The following is an 18,662-nucleotide window of genomic DNA, read 5'->3' on the forward strand; positions in this document are numbered from 1 at the left end:
TAAATTCACGTGCTTCAGAGAAGTGTATTAATTTCAAATGATGTTTGTTCTCAAGACTTCCTTCAGTACAAGGAATGTGACAGGCATAGAAATAGATGATGTGCCCAGTCAGTTTCTTAATACATTTTATTGCTTGACATCATGGTGTTCCATGATAAAAACCTAAAGATCCTGAGCCCAAGATGAGCAAACAGTTTTCTTCCTTACAGGCTACTCTGTCAAGTTTTTCTTCACTTGCCAGTGGAGAATTAGGAAGTAGAGTAATTAATGCTTCTAACATACAAGTAAAATGGTAGTGTACAATCTACATAGAGCTAGAATGTACAGTGTGAGTGGTGCACAGTTCCAGGATCCTGCAAAATAGAGAGAGCCTAGTGAGTACGTGGATGAAAATGAAAACCAGCTGTATGTGTGATGTGTATTTTGTTTCGTTCTCCTTCCAGTGGACATCTAATTTAGATAACTGTTAGATACTAAATGAACAGCAGCTGTCTTTTTCATTTGTGTGTGTGAGATTTAAAAAATAAAAAAGTGTTATGAGAAAAATGCCATGCCAGGATGGATCTCCATGCCCCGAATGCATCATGATAGCATTTCAATACTGTGTTCTCACACAACTTTCAAAAACTGGGTGCATTTGTCAGATGGTTAATCTATGCACATAGGGAGTTGTTTTGCTTTAGGTCTCGAGCAGTCATTGTTAAAGGGATATAAACTGCTCTAAACGAAGCTTTTATTACATGTTTTTAACACAAAAGGCTTCATAAATATTGAGTGGGCTGTCATGCATGGATCATTTCTAATGCTGGGCAAAGGATTTGTTTTGCAGCAGAACTGGCAAGTGAGTTTATCAGTAGTTGTGGAATCAGAAAGAACAGGACAGAAGAATGATCCTCTGGACAGAAAGTGACTAAAAGAGGGAGGTATCATATTGTTGTAATACAGTACAATAATCAACACTTTAAAAAGTGTTTTAGATGTTGTATTTGACTACTTCCCAAGTAACACCAATCAAAACTGCTTTTCTCCTAAAGAAAATCAACTGAAACCTCCATTGTTCATCTGTTGGATGTGAGTGGCTTTTTAGGGTGTATATTCAGATTTTAATTTTAGGTGTTTGCTTTGTTTCTTACCTTAGGCTGTAATAGTCTAGTTAAAATCTCTAACTTTTCAGGAAGGTTAATATGCATCTTTTCAGTTTATACTATATTTTTAGTTTCAGCACATTTCTAAAGTACAAATTTTGTTTTGTTTTTTTCCCATTTCTAGAGCTTAACTTTCAATGAGACAAGTGCCAGTCTGTTTAATTTTTTTCTTCAAATGCTAAATAATAACATCCTGGAAATTGGGCGCAGGTAAGAAAAAAAAATAGTTTGTAGTGTAAGTTTTTTTTGTTGTTGTTTCCTTTTTTTCTGCTAAATGGGATACCTTTAACTGACTCAGGGAATTTTTGATAGCTGTCTTTTAAAGATTTTTATTTCACGTTAATTTGAAATCTATTTATCAATTTAATTTAAGCTTTATAAAAGCATGAAGGGTTTGGACTCACTTATATTTGAATAAAATTTGTCTTTCCCACGTGGATGATGTTAATTATACAAAGAATGCATCATTCTGTAGATCTGTAACCTTGATTTAAAACTGCAGACATAGTTCAAAAGAAAAATACTTTAAAAAAAAAAGTTGAGATCCACAGAGGTAACCAGAAGAAGGGAACATTCAGGCAATCATGCAAAAGCATTGTTAGGCCTTTTCCTGCAGTGCAAAATGAAACCTTTTCTCCATGGCCTTGCTATTTGGCAAGTTGCAATAAAAATACAAGGTAAGAACAAGAAGAATTAAAATATCTGGCAACTCCAAAATTAGGAGTTGGGTGTTATTACAGAGGGGGGATGTAACGCAGGTTTGTTGTGTTCCTAGAAATGCCGATCTGCTATTTACATTTTGCCTCTAGGTGGCAAATGTGTACCAAGTCTTGAAACCAAGTACTAATATTTTTATTTCTAAACTCAGAGTGAGATATATTAGGCTTCTATTATTATAGCTTCTTCCTTTTGAAAGACTAACTTTAGAATAGTTATACTCTCAGGATAGAGGGAAGGGGAAAAAAGGGTTTCAAGGATGCAAATAGAAGAGCATTTGTAAATTTTTCTAGCGTTAACTTTTCTAGCATTAACTGCCTGACAAGTTAAATGTGGTTTACAGTAAAGGTCAAAAAACTAGCTGGGATGCAGGAAACTAGTTCCAATGTTTTATTGGGCTAAACAATAAGGAATTTTCCTAAAAGTAAAGAGAGATTTATTTGTGAAATACAACACACACACATACACACACGAGCGAAGAATCTTTTCCATGGCCAGATCATGCTGTGCTGGTACAAATGAAGAATAAGCACCTCAAACAGCCTGACTTTAATTATATCATACAGTTAAACATTCTTATTCTGACTTCTGTGGCTGAAAGAACTTTTTAAAGAAAACTTAGCAGGCTTTGATAGTGATGAATGTTTATTTTTGAATTCAATGGAGATGTCTATTGCTTGTAAGAAAAGCTAGAACTTCTCCATATCAAAATCTACCAGAATTTAATTCCTGTTGTAGGTGTACATTGAGCTTCTGTCTATGGATTTTTAGTGAGTACTTACTAGGAGCTGTTTGGATGATAATTAAAAATATAGTTTGAAAGATTTGTCCTGTACTTTACTTTTCTTGTACAAGAACACTTGTTTTGAAGCTATGCAAGAAATGACATAAAGAGTTATAAAGCTTAGATGAAATGTGGCACCGCAGCTTCTTTTTATAAAGGAGAAAAGTCTTTGTGGTTTGAGATCAGTTGTAAGTTCCTTTCATTTAATGACAATTGTCTACTGAACTTTGTTAATAAGAAAGAAAAATGTGCTTTAGTTGTTTTTTGTTTTTGTTTTCCTACTTCTAAACTTAAAACGTCTAGAGCCATATCTAGATTCTTAGAGGAAAGAAAAAAAAATTAGGTAAGGTTAACTAGCAAGCTTTCAGCATGTTTATTATTGAAATATATGTTATACTTGAAAAAATTAATGTTTAATGGCTATTGAAGTCTTTTTGTTGCATGTTTTGATTCCTTTTTTTTTTTTCTTTTATTCTATTGTAGTTACTACTTACAGTGCTCTGGAATTCCACAGGGCTCCCTTTTGTCAACCTTGCTTTGCAGCTTGTGCTATGGAGACATGGAAAACAAATTATTCCGTGGGGTACAGCAGGATGGGTAGGAAGATTTGGATGCTCTTTGTATGCTCTGTTATAGTGGTGCATAATGTATAATGTGTGTACATATGCTACACATTTTCTCAAGTTTAATTTTGAATTTAAAGGATTTCCAACTCTCCAGCAGGAGTGTGGTGCACATAAAGATCTGTGCTGCTTCAGTGACACTGCAGCTGTTTTGTGGGGGAATCTCTGTATTTATTCATAAGATTGGGAGGCAAAGAGGTGAAAAAAGTTTTCCTAGATCTGTGGGTGGGAGACTTACAAAGAGCACAGCATTTAGGAATGGGGTAAAGGCACGTTGGTCCTTGTTAGAAGCCCCTGTGTGGCTCTTAGTACATCTTCTAAGGCCCTGCTTGTGCTTGCTCCTTAAGACCTTTGCAGAAAGTTCTGCCTCTTCATTAGACATAAAAATTTAGGGTCCCTTTTGTCTCCATATGAATTGATCGCCAGCTGAATCCAAGATTAAAGTCTTTCAGCATGAGCTGGACTTTGGTGACACCCCTGAAGCTCATCCCTGTTCACACAGCTTTCTCCGCTGCTGTCAGTTCTGTCCTAAGCAAGGTGAAAGAAGTGTATAGGGGTACTCTAGAGAAGTGCATCAGTCTTGCAGTATCTCTTCTTGGAAGGCTCACTGGTTAATAGAAAGACTAAGAATTTTAAACATCTTTGTACACAAGTAATACAATTCTTTTCATAAGCTTTAGGATGCTTTGATGATATGAATGTGAACAGATACCTCTTTTGCTTTTAAAGGATGCTGTCTATGTGTATTGAACCTTAGAAACCATGATTCAGAAGAATGCACTTGTTATGTAGCAGCTGGTTTTATATAATGCAGTTTTTAGAATGTTACATATTTGTTGGATGATTTGGATAGCTTCATTTGGCCTTTACGTGTAATGCTTCCACTTCACTGTCCAAAACCAACCAACCAAACAAAACCGTCACCACTGCCAACAACAAAACAAAAATCAACAAAAAACAACTGGCTATTGACTTGGATAGACAAAGGTGTAGCTGATCTGGTCATGGTGATGGCATATTCCTGCTCTGAAGAGGAGACTGGACAAGATCTCCAGAGCTTCCTCTCTAATCGATCTGTTAGTTAGGATTTATCAGAAAAATGTGGGCAAGATTGGGGCTTACATTCTGTTGAAAAAGAAAATTCCAGCCTTTACAGTGGTAGACTTTTGTCTGACTGTTTTACATTCAAGTTACAGCTTCATAAATTACCACATGTTAAATGAAGATACAGAGTTAGAGCACATCAGATACCTCATATCTGCCAGTGTACCTGGTACTAGACCTCCTTTCCTTGCACTGTCTTTCTCTGAGTAGTGGGCTAGGACATTGTGAAGTCTACCATTGAAGAGTGTAAAATGCTGCATCCAAGAAGCTAGTTTGGGAGTACCTTGTGTGCTGGAATTTCCTGTCGTATTTCATGTAGCCCACCCCTTTGCTTTTTTTTCTCAATTTGTTATTTTTGGTAAGAAGCAGAACTGAGAATTTCTTCATGAGACCTGCTTTTGGAAATCATTAACCTTTATGTTCTTACGAATTAAAATGGGCAAACTGATTCTCTGAAGAGTACGACAAAGACTTGGAAGGATTACATATCCAAAACTAATGTCATTTTCTTCTTGATTACAGAGTACTAATCCGTCTCATTGATGACTTTTTGCTGGTTACACCACATTTAATGCAGGCAAGAGCTTTTCTAAGGTATGCTATTAATGACGTTAAAAAAAAAACTAATAAGCATTAGCGCCTTATAGGTTATTCACTTTGATCTCCTTTATACATGCCTGTACATATAGGTACGTTTGATTTTACTTATTTTTGATTTAACTAAAAACCTGTTGCAGCTCAAATGGTTGGAGATCTTTGCTGAGGTTTTGACTCTGGACCTAGCTGCTGACTGAAGGAGCTTCAGAAAATCTTAGCATCTGCAGTGCAGTCAGTTGCTTCCTGCTTTTCATAGTTGGAAGGATGCAGCTTTGTGATCACCCTGTAAGGCAATGGGGAAATCAATCAAGTACAGTTTGAAGCACTAATAGCATTAGACAGTGGAATAGTGTGCTTTGAAGACTTCATTTATCCATAGTTCCTCTTCAGAACAAAAGGAAATTTCTAGGTATGTGTGGATCTACAGTCCTGGAAATAATAGAACTAATACACTGGGAATGCCTCAAGCTATTAATCTCTAGAACGGCTTTTCAACATAATGCAACTCACATTAGCATTGCAGATATTCTCCGCCTTGCCCTTTGAAGTTATCAGCATCTTTGTTCTATGTCACGTCCTGCAGCAGCTTTGTTGGTTTTCTGTGGACAAGCAGCCTCTTCTGTGAGAGAACCTCTTTCTGGAGCTGCTTTTGCAGGTCCTATGAGCTCTCTGCCACAAAGGAAATAATAGCAGTTTTTCTAATGTAGTGTTAGAACTGGGGAAATCAATTACTCTCCAACAATAAGAGCCCACCTCTTCCTCTCCCCTTTTAAAAGTGTGAAGCCTGCACATGAATAAATCACCAAGTAAGACAAACTGCTGCTTGTCCATGAGATGACACTGCTGACCCAAAGCGTGATAGGTAATCAGCAGACTTCCTGGCAATAGAGATACTTGGGCAAAACCTTGTGCAGAAAGATCAAGATTTTTCATCAGATAAATGAGGTTCCAGTTATCTGGATTCTCCTTGGTTTTGTGTACCTTCAGAAGCAATTAACTCTTCATCTGTCTTTATTCTAGTAGTTTTAATGTCAATGTTTTCTGTGAGTGTGGTTGTCCCAAATATTTAACAGCTTAAGTTTTTCATTTGCATTAACCTGTACAAGCTTTTCTTCTCCATTATACCCATATCCTTAAGCTCTTTATTTATTTATTTACCTCCAGTAACTTCAGTTTTGTATATTTCTAGCTATGTTCATTAACCTAAAGAGCTGGTTGTGTTTCTCTTTATTCTTGGCTTTCTGTCCTTTCATGTAAGATTGTTTGCATCATGCTTGGGGGGGGGGGGGGGGGTGTTTGTGGATTTTTTGGTTTTGTTTGTTGTTTTTCTTTTTTTTTTTTTTGGTCAGGGCTTAGGCTAACTGTTTGTGTTTGTTTTAGGACTCTAGCAATGGGTATACCTGAATATGGCTTTTTAATAAACCCCAAAAAGACAGTGGTGAATTTTTCTGTTGACGATATCCCAGAATGTTCCAAATTTAAACAGCTGCCAAACTGTCGTTTGATCCCATGGTGTGGTTTATTATTGGATACACAGACACTTGAGGTTTACTGCGATTACTCCAGGTAATATAGTTGTATATTCCAGTATCACTGTCTTATACGCAATGCAAGAAACATGGGAGTGTCTTGTGAATAGTGTAATTGAATTAACTGCAAAATAAATTTTACGATTCTGTTTCTTATACAACAGCTTAAACATTTTATTCTGCTGTGCAGCCAGTCACTTTCTTCATTCCATCCTGGTGGAATGCAGGTAAAGTTAACCTCATCGAATGTGATGCAGGTCTCTAGTGGACAGAAGTCATGTACCATATGGTGACTACATGGTTTCTGAGAAATTCTGTTTGATCACCTCAGTTCAGCTTCTTTCACCATTATGCACAAGCACACTATCTGTTCTGGACTTGTGTTATTTTATGTACCTTACTAAAAATAATAGTATTACATGAACTACATGATTGTGACTAATTTTTTATACACCAGAGGGGTGAGTAATCCTTTCAGCACCAGAAGGTGTTCCCTCTGACGTACTTCAGATGTTAGTGTAGGGGAGAAGTAACCTGTCTTTAAACTGGCATCCTTGGGTATATACACAAAGCAGTCTGACTGAACCAGCATAAAACTCAAGGTGGGAGAATGTTTCCTGCTGAAAAGCTCTGTAGACCCTTTTCACGGACTACTGGTGTTAGACATTTCTTAAAGATGAACAGTAGTAAAGAGCTGTTTAAACTGAATGATAATATTGTTATGATGTTAATCATTTTTAATATAAACAGCCCATGAATATGCTTAAGTGAGGAATTAAGAGGATGTTTTTCATTGCCCAAGTGGTGAGGTTCTTCAGCAGTCTTCCAAAACAGAAAAGTTTAACAGAATACTGAAGCTGTTTTCTTAGAAAGGTCTCCTTGGCTTTGATAAGCTCAACATAAGTAATTGGAACACAAGGGTTGTTGGGCCAAGGTAAACTGAGCCAGCTTCCAGCCTAAACTCCTGTATTTCATGGGTCACAGAGTATTACCTGGTTATTGCTGGAGTGAGTAATAACGGTCTGGCTAGACCATGTCTTTTAGAAATAAAACCAGTTTAAGAAACGGCCCACGACCTTTAATTTATTTTTATTTTAAATAACAAGGCAATTTTTTGCTTACCTGATGTACTGAAGTAATTCCCTAGATAATAGCCTTAATGCCACAATGTACAGTCTGTTTCTAATTTGGATTTTGTTATAGTCATCCTTTTGCAGTTGGCTCATTGATTACTAGACCATTTCTGTAAGATGAGAAGTTAAATGAGCCTCATTTTACAGAATTCAATCTAGTCTCTTAACCTATGGAGTCTAATTATTTTCTTTTCCTTTTTTTCTAGTTATTCCTGTACTTCTATCAGATCAAGTCTTTCCTTCAATTCAAACAGAACAGCTGGGAAAAACATGAAATACAAATTGCTTGCAGTCCTTAAACTGAAATGCCATGGTTTGTTTCTCGATTTACAGGTGGGACTATGGAAGTGAATGTTTGGAAATGTTTTGATCAGTGATAAAGACCATTAAAGTGCTTTGAGTTCTGACCTAACAGTTGATTTTGAAAGATTATACACATAATTTGGAAGTCTTGGCATCAACTAACATGCGGGGTCTCAGCACCTTCCAGAACTGAGCCCTTTGTTTCGAGGCTATTGTTGCTTACAATCATAAAATCATTGTTGCAATCATTGTTGCTTACAGTATTGTTGCTTACATCGTAAAAATCGTGGAAGTGTATTGCATAAAATGTTTTCCTCTAGATTTCTGTCATCTTTCGCTGTTGAACAAATAATACGGTAACACGAAAATATTCCTATGGCTCTATTTCTGTTCTGTTCTAGATCAATAGCCTTAAAACAGTTTACATTAACGTCTACAAGATATTTTTACTTCAGGCTTACAGGTAGGTTGCTGTGTCTTGTGAATGTTTCATGACGCTCTCCTGACACATAGAGGAGCTATGGATTAGCAAAAAATATGCCATGAAAATGTGCAGTGGTAAATGTAGTAGTAAGTCACGTTATTCTTGTCTCAGGCCTGTTCTTACATAATACAAGATTCAGGTAGAGGATTGTATTTGTACACGTGTTTAAGTGACATTTCACTAAATGAGTTTTCAGTGTCTCAGGGTATTTACAGCTGATCTCAAGAACAACTTGTTTTGCACGAGAAAGATGATGAGAAGCCTTATTACTTATAAATCAGTTTATATTTAGAACTTCTTATCTGTGAAAATCATACTGAACTTCGACCTGTATAGCTCTGCCTTAAGTGAAGTTTCATCCTTACAAGTTAATTGCAGTTTCTTAGCTGTTGATAATGTCTTAATTACTTCTTAGCTGATAAAAATGTTGTTGGCTTTTGTGAGTTTTTCTTGACTGGCAGAGGAAATGAATACTTTGAACAAAAATGAAGGGAAAGAAATCACAATTGTTAAGCAGGTTGGGAGAAAATAGTCGTCTCTGTGTGTCAAAAACTTTTCAGTGGCTGCTCCAACTGAGATAGGAGAACCCCTGGACTAAGAAGTAGCATAAAGATCAAGTAGTGCCCTGCTTCACGGGTCTAAAATCCCTTTATTTAGGCTCTTTCTGGTGGATGCTTATGTTGTTGCCATGGGATTCTTATGCTCTAAGAAGTCTTTTCCTTTTTTTTTTTTTCTTTGGTTAAACACAACCCTGTTGATGACAACAGGAGGTAATAGGCTTGTGTTTGTACTGTTTTCTGATTGAGTTTAAGCCTGTTATCAGCTTCTGAATGCCAAGCAATGAAAAGGTCAGTTTCTTGTTTCCTCTGATTTGTGACTGAAGAAGTTAGTCCATTAAGAGTTATTGCTCATTGTTTTAGCACCAAAAAAAAGTACAAGAGGTGTTTCCCTCTTCACAAACATCATGTGTTGCTCTTTTGTTAGGCTTCTACTTGTTAGGAAGTGACACTTTAGTTTTGTTCTTAAAGTCACCTTGGTCTGCATTACCCCATCTGTATAATTCCTATGTCCAAGAAGTGTAATAGGGCTTATCTAGTGCAGCACCGATACCTTAAAATCTTTTTAACACATCTGTTTTGGCCGATGTAAGATTTTCTAAGTTGTTGCACGTGATTAATTAGAGTTAATTCCGTTTGCTGTTACGGTGACACACTAACAAAGGTCTTTACCTTAGTATACCTTTAAAACACTGTCTGGCATTCTAACAGTGTGACGCAGTGCAATAATTATGTTTATACTTTAAATATTTAAAAGTAAACACTTCAAATCCTAAACATTTTAGGATTTCTTGAAGTAATTATGCTTTTGTTGTGTTAATTTAATAAACTTCCTGAGTATATACATTAAGTAACTACAAAAAAAAATGATGTTGTATTAATTCAATATATTCCATGTAAGCCAACAGTTTTAAAATATGTCCAAACTAAGGTGTAAGGGAGCATACAATACAATTCATTTCCATAGAATTAGTTTCAAAATAGACAAGCGTGAGTATCCTGATCTGTGGTACACTAAATCATTTGGAAGTCTTTTCCTGAAGAATGGGATTTGGTGGTGGTGATTTTTTGTTTTTCCTTCCTCCCCTTCCTCTCTCAAATTGTGTGTGTGTTCTCTGGCAGAGTGGTTTGTGGTAATGGAATTGGTGAGGATGTGAGTTTAACTTTTCCTCCACATAAGACAATCATTGTGGTCAGAAGAGAGTTCTGTTACTGAAAGAGGTAGCTTAACCTCTTGTTTCAGCACAGAATTTACAAGCAAACATCTTAAGCATGTGACATTCCAGGGATTTGTATATAGGAGATTTTTCATATGCTAACAATGTTGATTTGGCTAAAGGCTATTTGGTGCTTTTAAATGTTGTAAAATGCCTAAGTTACATGGTCATAATTTCATTTGAAATTGGAAATGACTTCTGATTAAATAGGCTGTTTTTGCAAACAGGTTCCATGCCTGTGTTCTTCAACTTCCATTCAACCAGAAAGTTAGGAACAATCCTGATTTCTTCCTAAGAGTCATTGCAGAGAATGCATCATGCTGCTATTCTGTGCTGAAAGCTAAAAATCCAGGTACAGTATGTTAATAGCAGTGAAGTAGCTTATTTTTGTTTTTAGGATACACATTCAAGGCTATTTATTTATCTTGATCGTTACATTCTAAGATAAAGATCAATAGTGAAAAACATGGAGTGCATAATAAGAATCACAAACCAATTTTTTAACTTTGCTTCCTAAAGATAATAAATTGTTTCAGTTTTTAGTCCTCTGCTTACCTAACACACTTCACTGACTGCAAAGGCTTTTAGTAAATAAACAACAACAACAAAACTTGATTTTTATAGAAAGAAAGGGGAGGGTCAGACATATTTCTGAATACACATAATTTTCAGTATCTTCCTGTTCTGTCTCTAGGGTTTACTTTAGGTAACAGAGGTGCATCTGGCGTGTTCCCTTCTGAGGCAGCAGAATGGCTCTGCTATCATGCCTTCACTGTCAAACTGTCAAACCACAAAGTTGTTTACAAATGCTTGCTTAAGCCCCTGAAGCTCTGTAAGTATTCAGTTACTCTTACAGTTTAAATATGATTGGTTAATTGTACTTGTGATCTAATGGATTTTTAAGTTTTCTTATCGTGAAATGTTGTTCTAAAATGCACAGTAACAAGCTTTCTGATCTTAATGAAATCTATTACATTTAAATAGGCAAATTAAAGTGGTATGTTTTTTCTGCATTGCATGTTCTAGAGCCTTAAGGGGCACACGTTGTTACTTGGTGCTCATCAAGTTAGTGTAGTTCAAAAACCTTAATATGACTGGGTTGATCATATTCTCAGCAGGCTTAATTAAATGAAATACAAAGGTTCAGATTTTTTTTTTTTTAATTTACATTAACTCCAAGAAAATAATTTCCTCCCACAATGTAAACTCTTACCCCTGAAAATGTCACTGGGGATGCTTTAAAAGAGAAGCACTTGCTGTGCTCTGTCACGTTGTCACTGAGTTGCCTTGTCAGGCAAGTCTCTGACTCTTCTGCATGGTGAAAGAAGTTGTCTGTGTGCCTGGCCTCTGAGCAACTGCATCTCCTTGACCGGTCATGTAGTCTGTACCCAGGTTAGGCACAGAAATAATACAATTTTCAATTCTAAGATATTAAAAGTGAACACCAGAAGCTTTTTCTGAAGCAGTCAATACTGCTGTTGGGTTTAGCTTCAGTGAAGAGCAGGTACAGCCACTACTCCAGAGTGTCTCAGCAGTGACTGTATAATTCTCACTCTGAGACATTGCTTGGGCTTTTTTCCTTACATAATACTGAAAAATTCTTCCATCTGGTTTCAGAATAACCCCTATGTCATCTGCAAATGTATTGCAAGCTTCCCTTGGTACCTGTGCTGACGCACAGTGCCCCAAAAAGAGAGCAGCTCTGGTTTTGGAAGTAGGCATTTCCTTCCTATATCAAAGACCTGGGGGAAAGCCTGAATGCACACAGTCTTGGTTTTGTTGGAACAGTGTGACAAAGAAGAAACTGGAACATTCACAGGAAACAAGCTGATGGCTGTGACTGTACCAGGCATGTTCCTGGCAGCTATGGACGTGTCCTCTGCACTTTGTTTGGAGCAGTTCTAACATAAGAAGGGAAAGCTCACTATCTGTCAACATCAATCCTCTGGCAGTGAGAATTGCCCTTGCAGAAACTGAATAACCTTGTTTATTAAATTCCTGGGGAGGACTATTTAATGTACTTGCTGTGTGTTGCGCAGGCGGAGCAGGGAAGGTTCAAAGGCAAGTAGAAAGTTAGGGTGGCATTCTTAAGAGTAATTTCCAGCCGTTCTTCCATGAACTTTACATTCTCCAAGGCTGAACCTGTTTTTCACATCCTTAATGTCAAAACAACTCTGTTTGTATCTGCAAGGCACAGTTTCTTTTGGAAATATCAGACTTCAAGTACGCTGCTGAATGACTGCTGAAAGGGTTCAGAGACTTTTGCCGAATAGCTACCTAAACAGGTAGCAGCTTGCGAGCTGGTTTAACTATGAAACTTGTAAGATGGAAGCTTTTGCTGTGATCAGTCAACAGATCACTGGGGCCCAGGTAACTTGGCTGCCAATCGGAGAAATCTCCATTTGCTTATAGCCCCCTGGCATCTTACCTGTTCTTCCAGTAGCCCTGTTCCACCTTCTAAGCAGCAAGGGTTCGTACACTGCTTGGTGAAGCACTTCTGTAGTTTCTGCTTATATGAAAAGCCTCCAGAATGGCTATCAGGTAATTTGGCAGGAGGGCTGCTGTTTGGGGGTCAGTTTGTCATGCAGCTTGAATACTTACGTACCAGTGACTGCAGTTTGAGTGGTGCTTTGACCATGTGTATATTTGCTTCCCACCTTCCTTCTCCCGTCCTTGAAGAGCTGGTTGAGGTTTCAAACTGTTTTTTTGAAAAAGAATTGAGAAGGCACCAGGTGATGAGTAGTAGGGAAGGTGAGGCATCAGTCTGTTGGTACTGTAAAGCTGTACAAAGACGCCTTGTGATCCGTGGTGATAAGGCGTAGCTTAACCTTGATGTGAACATGCATCTTTATCTCCTTGTCACTGAGAACTCTGATCATAGATAAAGATTTATTTTTCAGTCACCTGAGCATACATGTTTATATTTCTATTCTCTTCCAAATGAGTTTATTAAGATACTGAATGTGCTGGAACCTACTAAAAATCCATTTGAAAAGACTTCGACAGGTAGCTTTCTGCTCAGTCTCATAGGTTTTGTTTCGCCTGCATCAGATTTTTTTCTGGGTAACGTTGTTATTGTGATCAGAACACCACGCTGTAAAGACATTTGGAGCTGAGCGTAGTGTAGAAATACTAGAGCTGATTTAAACACTGTATTTTTAAGTTCTGTCTTACTTCTGGAAAGCAGGCAGCATGTGTGGATTTCAGAGAAGCTGCGACAGCACAGTCCTTGGTTCTCAGGTGCCTTCCTCTAAGGTGAAGCTAGTTCAATATCTCTGTTTGGCACAGCAATCTGTAGCACGGAGATAACTAAGGCTGGTAATAGCACCTGTGTTGACTGAACAACTACATTTTTTGATGTCATTTTGGAGTTGTATCAGCTATATAAAACATATTGGACCTGTGAGACTGTGTCAATTGATGGAAATTGATATAAACTTAATTTTTTACTTGTGTCCCTGCACATGCGTTTCCATTATTTTCCCTGGAAATCAATATTAAACTTACGGGTTTTTGTGAGGAGGTTCTTCCCCGTGTTCCAAAACCTGTTAAATATCAACATCAGTGACTTATCAGTACAAGTTGTCGTCATTCTTCAGAGTTAAGCACTTAAAACATAGTTACTGTTTAACATCCCTCCTATTATTACCAGTTGGGAAAGGAGCAAGAGTCTTTTCTTTTCATGATAAGATAGGAATACGTAATCTTTCTAAATACAGAGCAAATGTTTATTGAGCACTTCTGCCTTTCTGCACCATTGACAATTTTACCAACCGTTTAGGTAACGGACCTAAACTAGGATTGCTAGGTTGCTAGGATTTTGTGTGCTCTTTCTAATCTTTAAAAAGTCTTTTTTATTGTCTTTACTTCTATTGACCGTAGACTTCGATGATCTTTATTTCAAAACTGTTACGTACTGTTGTAAAAAATTTGTTCCTGATTTAAGAGCCTTGTTTAGTCTCTAAAATTTTCCACCTTTAGGGTGGCTTCCCAGTTAACATATCTGGTCTTACAAGGAAATGTGGGGGAAGAATCTCTGTAGTCACTATTAGAGCACCAGGTGCTTTCTCCATGTGATTTTATTTTATTTTTTCCTCTCTTTATATATGTCAGTTCAAAACATAGGCTACTTTGAAGATGTATCTGAAAGTAGAGGGGGGGGGGGGGAAGTTTGAGAATACCTTCCTCCTGTAGATACACATTAACAGCTAGATAATGACCTGTCCCTTGTCATGACCATTGTTTAAAATAAGGTCTTTCAGAGTAACGTTTCTTTGACAAAAGATATTTTTTTGTGGATATAGTTATTGAGTAATTGGTCTTGCACTTTTCAAAAAAAAAAAAAAAATAATTAGATACAAGCAAGTGTTCTAAGGACATACTAGGAGGAATTTACTCCTTGGTTTTCCATAGTTAATGTTTTAATTAATGCTTTTTAACCTTTTTATTTACTAGCAATTACCTGCCCTGTTTAAGGGCAGAAGAAGAACAACACATTTTACTATAGCCTTTTTATCCTTGTATTCCAGGTGTTCCAATTTTTCTATTGGATTGAGTTAGTATTCATTTCGTGACTTACTAGCATTTTGCCTAAGAAAGAATTGATAGTTACCTGCATTAGTAATGTATTATTTCCGACCTTCTTGTAGGTATGATGCAGCTATTCAGGAAGATCCCAAAGGATACTAAGGCACTACTGAAGACAGTGACAGAACCATCTATTTGTCAAGATTTCAAAGCTATCCTGGACTAACTGATAAAGGTTTATTTCATAATCCTTCCAGGCTTAAAAATAAATGCTCTGTCTTTAGATGACTTTTCTGTAGTTTATTTTGGTAGAGTGGACTGAAAGCAAGTTTATTGGGAAACTTTGTGTTTTTCTCAGATACCATCCAACAGCTTTAAAAGAGTAGATTATTTTGCTAATATCTTTGTTTGGGTTTTCCTGTAAGTTCATAGGCTGTTTGAAGTACAGCCTGTGAATGTGACTTGGTTTCCTTCAGTAATTTCCATCTTTTTGATGAAGATGTCTTTAAGTTGTCTGTAAAAACAGATTGACTTTTTTTATTGAGTATTGTTCCTGAAGAACTGTTCTTTGCTGCTGTGTTGCAGACTATTTTATAATAAATTGTTTGGGTAGTTGCAAAATTCATGCTTGTCTCCAGTACCTTTATTTTGTAGTAATCTTCAACATATCCCCCCTTGTCCCTCCTCCCAGTTTTTCTGCGTCCTGAAAGACGCTTAGTGGCACAGGGCAAGTGCATTTTATGGCAGTGCCTAGCAAGATGTACAGATTAGAGATTTTAGGCTTTGGAGAGCACAACTAGTACATTCCAAAATTTCTATATCTAATCTGGTTATGTATAATATGCTTAATCTGTTTTGAGAGCTTGCTGATATTTTAATGCAGTGATGAATTTATAACTACAAAACCAAGAGGAGTCAGAGTTATTGATTAGATAATAGAAGAGTAATCTACTTGGTATATTTGTGTTTCCTGTTCTTTATTTAGGCTTATCTTTCACTCCATAATGCTACTGAAGTACTGTCTAGCCCTGATTTTGGTGTGTTGTGCAGGGCTGACTTTTGCCCAGTGACTGCCCTGTCAAGCCTGCACGTGTTTTTTTTCTTCCCCAGGCTTGCATGTTGAATTTGCAATGTTATAATGTAGAGCTATTTTATTATGATAATTCGTAAAGAAATGCGTAAAGGGTAATGCTTGCAATTTTCTGAGCCAGTGTTTGCCTTTCCCTGTAAATACTTGCTAAGTCATCATTTTTAAGCAGTAGGTGCTGTTTCTGAAGGCTGTGAACAGCTGCAAATACCATTTAGAAATCACTATTTCATTTTAAAATATTGTCCAGTTAAGAAGGCAATGGAAATCAAAGCTGAAACTAGTATGTATTTAGTAAATGGTAAATCTGGAAAGTTGAAAAAAAGATGGCAGTCTGTACTGGCTGCTACAAGGACAAGTAGGAAAAAATACTTGTGAGCACATGTTTAAGGAATAGATTAAACATAGAGCATTAAATCTATGTTATTGCTAAAATGAGTGGTCTCTACTGTATGAAGGGCAGAAATATTCCATAGAGCTGCTTCTGTAATGAACAGTTTTAAAAGAAATAGTGCAATATATTATGATGGTAAAATATTTTCTACTTAATTGGTAGCAAGTTAGTATGTTAAACAGCAACTGCTGACAGGAAACATTTTGATGGATTTAGTAACTTCAGCTTGGAAATATTAAAAGAACTTGGTGAGGGGACCATTCTGAACCTGTGATGTGGGTTTCCAACAATCATTGGAAGGCTGGGAAAGTCGGAAGACTTGAGGAGTGGGGGAAATGTTGAGATTGCTTCAATATTTACTAGAAGGTAAGTAGAGAGAGTAAGAGCTAAACTGCCCAGTGTAACTGCATTGTGCAACCTGTGTTCTGAGTCAGCTTGTCGGAGACTTTTTCAGCCGCTTTGGGGAAGAAGAGTGATTGGGTTTATTTTTTTTGACACAAACCCCTGGAGAGAAGGTTGCAGCATCAACATTCGTCCATCCAATGTATCTTTCTTCCCTCTGTTTCCTGCTGTGAGAGGATTATGGACTGTGAACCTCAATTTGAGGTAGGTATGAAATTTTGCAATGTGGGGAACACCAGTGTCCCAGAAGGAATATGCTCTTCTCTGTCCATTCCCCTCCTATCTGTTTCAGGTTAATTTGCATGCTTTCTCATTTCTAGTGCTCTTGCAATGCTCCTTCTGATGCTTTTTTCAGTTAACAGATACTTGAGGTATGTATTATACAAATACATGCCTTAAGGCTATGGATTCTGCTGAAGGCTGAACGTCGCAATTCCTCTTACTGTGTCCATTACAGATTTGCCCTTGAAGAATTCAGGCTCTACTTAGAGCCAAGAGACTTCTAGCTTTGAGGAAAACGCTTGTCTGTCAGGACAGTTCAATTTGACAGTACAGTGTTATAGCTCTGATGGGATATGAAGATGTAAGATTGGGAGGGGGGTGATCACAAGTAGAAAGTGCTTAGGATGGAAACTTTGAAACAGGTTCAGTTTCATGTTTGCATGCACTTGCTTACTCAAGTAACAGTCAGTCATGGTATTCCAGAGAAAAAAAGTGCCCTTAAGGTGCTGGCCCCTTTATATGAACAGGAAGGGGAAGACTGTAGCACTAATTTTACTGAAATAAGGCTACAGTTCTGTCGTAGGAATTTTGGTAGAGGTCACGTCAGAAGTGCTCCAAGAACAGGAAAATGGTGTTCCTGCAGGAGTTTCTTAATGGATTTTTACATGCCTACTTCAGCTAAACAGCAACTTTACCTAGTGCATTTCCTTACTCTGAACTGTAGTTACTAGAGCCGAAAAGTCCCAGCCCCCGGCTCCTGTCCCAGACAGCTGCGTGTCCAGTGACCCATGAAGTCTCCCTTCTGGGGAACAGGAAGAAGGAGCTCAGAAGTCAGGAAGTTCAAAATTCTCACTGTCTGTGAGTCTTGTGACAGTGATTTATGGACTTTAGAAGCTGTTATATATGCGGTTTAATTATTTTCTCAGCATGTGTCTGTATGAGCTGGATGGGATTTTTGTTAGGAACAGATCTCTGACCAAATTCCTAGGCCTGTTGCATATATGATTTTAATGGACATCTAACAGTCTGCAATCAAAGACATGAATATATAGTGTAGACTTTAAAAATATTTAAAATGAAAATTTAACTTTTACATATGTTCAGATTTGTTTTTATTGGGATGATTCTTTATGAGTTGTAAAGACTTCCATAATCTTTCAAATTTAACGTGCAACAGGTAATTAATTGTCTGTTCTAGGCCTAATTTCCCCTGTTTTCTCCCCTAATTTAACTTTCTGATGCTCCTAAGCTTGCTTTAGCAATTAACCCTTAAAAGCAATCAACAGCTTGCAGCTTCTGGATTCTTCTCACAGAAGCCACCCCTATGGCCCCCTGCTACCAAAACTTTGCCACGTAAACCCACTACCCCTGACCAGGTCCCTCTGTGTGGCATCCCTTCTCTCCAGCATGTCGACTGCACCACACAGCTTGGTGTCATCAGCAAACTTGCTGAAGGTGCACTCAGTGTCACTGTCCATGTCACTGGCAAAGATGTCAAACACTGCTGGTCCACCACAGACCCCTGAGGAACACCACTGGTTACTGATGTCTACCTGGACATTGCGCTGTTGACCACAACTCTTTGAGTGCGACCATCCAGCCAGTTCCTTACCCACCACCGAGTGGTCCATCCATCAAATCCATGTCTGTCCAATTTAGAGACAAGGATATCATGGGGGACAGTGTTAAAAGTCTTGCACAAGTCCAGGTAGATCATGTCAGTTGCTCTTCCCCTATCCACCGATGCTGTTACCCCACTGTTTATGTAAATGTATATAAAAATGTATCTTTATGTAAAGATATTTATGCAAAATTAATTACTCAGGTTTTCTTAATG

At 37.5% G+C, this 18,662-nt stretch overlaps 1 protein-coding gene across 3 annotated transcripts in view; it reads left to right on the forward strand.

The window, feature by feature from the left end:
- Positions 1-15,408, forward strand: part of TERT (telomerase reverse transcriptase) — a 31,148-nt gene extending 15,740 nt beyond the window's left edge. Inside the window, exons 7-15 of one of the 3 annotated variants that reach the window (XM_083826740.1) lie at positions 1,270-1,355; positions 3,130-3,243; positions 4,896-4,967; positions 6,351-6,536; positions 7,839-7,965; positions 8,337-8,398; positions 10,421-10,545; positions 10,888-11,025; positions 14,843-15,408. In XM_083826740.1, the coding sequence (XP_083682866.1) occupies positions 1,270-1,355; positions 3,130-3,243; positions 4,896-4,967; positions 6,351-6,536; positions 7,839-7,965; positions 8,337-8,398; positions 10,421-10,545; positions 10,888-11,025; positions 14,843-14,946 (1,014 nt within the window). In that variant the 3' untranslated portion in view covers positions 14,947-15,408. The remainder of the gene's footprint in view (positions 1-1,269; positions 1,356-3,129; positions 3,244-4,895; positions 4,968-6,350; positions 6,537-7,838; positions 7,966-8,336; positions 8,399-10,420; positions 10,546-10,887; positions 11,026-14,842) is intronic. The other 2 variants (XM_083826739.1, XM_083826741.1) reach the window with 2 other exon arrangements.
- Positions 15,409-18,662: the final 3,254 nt, after the last annotated feature.

The sequence above is a fragment of the Anser anser genome (genome assembly GCF_964211835.1).
Source record: "Anser anser genome assembly, chromosome: 2".
In the NCBI taxonomy this organism is placed as follows: domain Eukaryota; kingdom Metazoa; phylum Chordata; class Aves; order Anseriformes; family Anatidae; genus Anser; species Anser anser.